Source organism: Pygoscelis adeliae, unplaced genomic scaffold (assembly GCF_000699105.1).
Source record: "Pygoscelis adeliae isolate BGI_AS28 unplaced genomic scaffold, ASM69910v1 Scaffold399, whole genome shotgun sequence".
NCBI lineage: Eukaryota > Metazoa > Chordata > Aves > Sphenisciformes > Spheniscidae > Pygoscelis > Pygoscelis adeliae.
In genome coordinates, this window is record NW_008825609.1 from 1,038,868 (window position 1) to 1,041,348 (window position 2,481).

The 2,481-nt window shown below is 50.9% G+C and overlaps 1 protein-coding gene across 1 annotated transcript in view; it reads right to left on the reverse strand.

Annotated features, from left to right (window-relative positions):
• Nucleotides 1-2,481, reverse strand: part of TMPRSS6 (transmembrane protease, serine 6) — a 19,036-nt gene that overhangs the window by 5,896 nt on the left and 10,659 nt on the right. The window contains exons 11-12 of the mRNA XM_009332659.1: nucleotides 2,168-2,266; nucleotides 3-53 (exon numbers count right to left, since the gene is read on the reverse strand). Of these exons, the coding sequence (XP_009330934.1) occupies nucleotides 3-53; nucleotides 2,168-2,266 (150 nt within the window). The remainder of the gene's footprint in view (nucleotides 1-2; nucleotides 54-2,167; nucleotides 2,267-2,481) is intronic.

Below are 2,481 nucleotides of genomic sequence, written 5' to 3' on the forward strand. Positions count from 1 at the left end.
GCTGAACTCGATGCAAGTGCTGTCCTCACGGCACTGGCATTTTGCAGGGCACACTGCATGGGAGGGAAGTGTGTGGGAATTAGGCACGCAAGACAAGGCATCAGGTGTGAGGTCAGCATCCTAAGTGCACCAGCAGGCTCCGCAACCTCTTCCCCCACCTCATAAGGATTTGGCAGCCTGTGCTTAAGACCAGGTTTGGTATAGTGCAACTGTGTCGTCTTGAAACAGACTGCCATGAAGAGCAGGACCCTGGTCCCCTTTTGCTCAAGAGCTGCATTTAATCTGAGGTCCTTGCTATTGGTCTTTGCCTGATCTACATTGTAGGTATGCCTGCACCCTGTCTTAAACCTTGCTGATGCTGACTTAACTTTCCTTGGCTTCTTGGCTTGGCCTTGGACCTGCCTCATCACTATGGACTTGTCTTGCGGTCACTGGACTCCTGGTTGACTCCAGGTTACCATCACCAGACCTGATCTGCTTGCCTTGTTCAAGTTCTGTAGGACTGCATCCTGTCTGGTGAGGTCACTGTTCCTCCTGCCTTGCTGTCACCCTCAGCTCATAGGTCACCTTCCCCTACAGAGCAGCTGCTCCCCTTGCTCTCTGATAGGTGAGTCCTGAACAATGATGGATTCCTTGATGTCCATGAGCTCTGATAGCTGCTCAGAATGGAGATGGACCTAAGGTGCCTACCCATCACAGCGTTTGACTTCTGATCATACATTTTCATAGCAGGAACTGTCCCCTTGTCCTGTGTTTGTGTGTATCTATGTGCAACACCAAGCATGATGGGCCAGTACCTCCCAGGCATTTTCTTCACTGCAATGACTACAATTTCTTCAGCAATTAGTGTGAGGCTTCCAGACAACTGGAGGTCTCAGGCAATCTGAACATTGATTTTAAAGACAGGGACCGTTCCATACAGACATGGCGTGAATAAGCAAGGATGCAACAGTGGCAAGACCGTAAGAAAGGAAGGAAATCACAATGTTTCTATTTTCTTTTTCAAATACAAAGATGTGTTTGAAAACACTGAGAAACAAATACTTTTTTTGTTCAGTCTTAGTCTGTGTTAACCTGTGGAACTGAATGACACAAGATATCCCTGGGTCCAAGAAGCTAACAGGATTCAGGAAAGGATAAGATATTCATAAGGATGCATATGTATCCTTGTCTGCATGAGGGAAGCAAGCAAGCCCTGATGTCAGACAGCTGGATGATGGGACAGAGTGCACTGTCAGCAAGATTGCAGACAATACAAAACCCAACCTCAGCGATCCTGTGAGAACTCCCACACTTCCAGCACAGAATTAAAACTTCTTTGAGAAAGATTTCTCCTTCCTTTTACTTCAGACTTTTCTATACCTTCCTCTGAATCTTTCAGAATTGGCCACTGTCTCCAGTGGTTCAGGGATCTTTCTGTCTGTGAAAAAAAATCTGTAGGAGACAACTAATGAAAAATTAGTAGTGACAGCAGTGTGATGAGCCCCCCCACTCACACCAGGGATGGGAGAACAGAAGAATTAGGTGTGATGTCTGAGCCTGAATAGCTGTTCCGATGAGAATGGGGCTTTGCAGGACTCCTGGGATACTGGAGACAGTGTCTGCATCAGCACTAATTGCTGTTGGCACGAAGAGCTGATGGCTGATTGAGAACTTTTAGATGCTCCCAAACTGGGTGAGGATCTGTACAGATCAAGTGTCACGAATGGCCTGGGGGGAGAAAGCAGGGCAGCGGGTGGGCTTGGAGAGGTGTGGGCAAGGTGAGAGGGTTGGGAGGGGGGATGCTGAGTGGTGTGACAGCAGAGGGGGCTGTAGGCCAGGGCTGAGATTGATCGTCGGGCCTGGGTGGGGGAAAGCAGGACAAAGTGGGGGACAGCCTGGGCAGGGGCCTTCTTTCAGGCTGCCTGGAGCTCTTGGTGCATGGGTATCAGGGGTTTCTCCCAGGAAGACTGTGCGGTGGCACAGGAGCCTGCTCCTTCTCGAGCAGGCTGAATCCACCTGGCAGTGGGATGAGGCTTTTATGGATGCAGAGGTTTAAGCTCCTGCAGGGGAGGTACAAGGCTGTACCTAGGCCAACTGAATCCTCCCCATGTCTCCCTACCTTTGGAGAAGCAAGGGGCTGTGTCCTGCTGAGATCAGGGACCGTCGGGGAGAGGAAATCACTCACCACAATTTCTCTCATCCAGCCCATTGGGGCAATCTTTGATCCCGTCACAGGCTGGGACGCACAAGCCGTTCACCGAACACAGGAACTCCCCGGGACAGGCTGTGAAACCACCAGAGAGTAGTTAGTCCCCAGTGACTGGAAACCTCCTTGCAGCAGAGCACCGTGGCTTGAAAGTGGAGTGTGGAGATGCACACCTTCCTGACCACACGTGTGCTGCAGCAGCATGCGGCGGCACTCGCTGCGCTCCCCAAAATCTGCCGCATCTTCTGCTCTGAACAGGGGCAAATTGAGCCAGGCTATGCACCAGGGGAAGG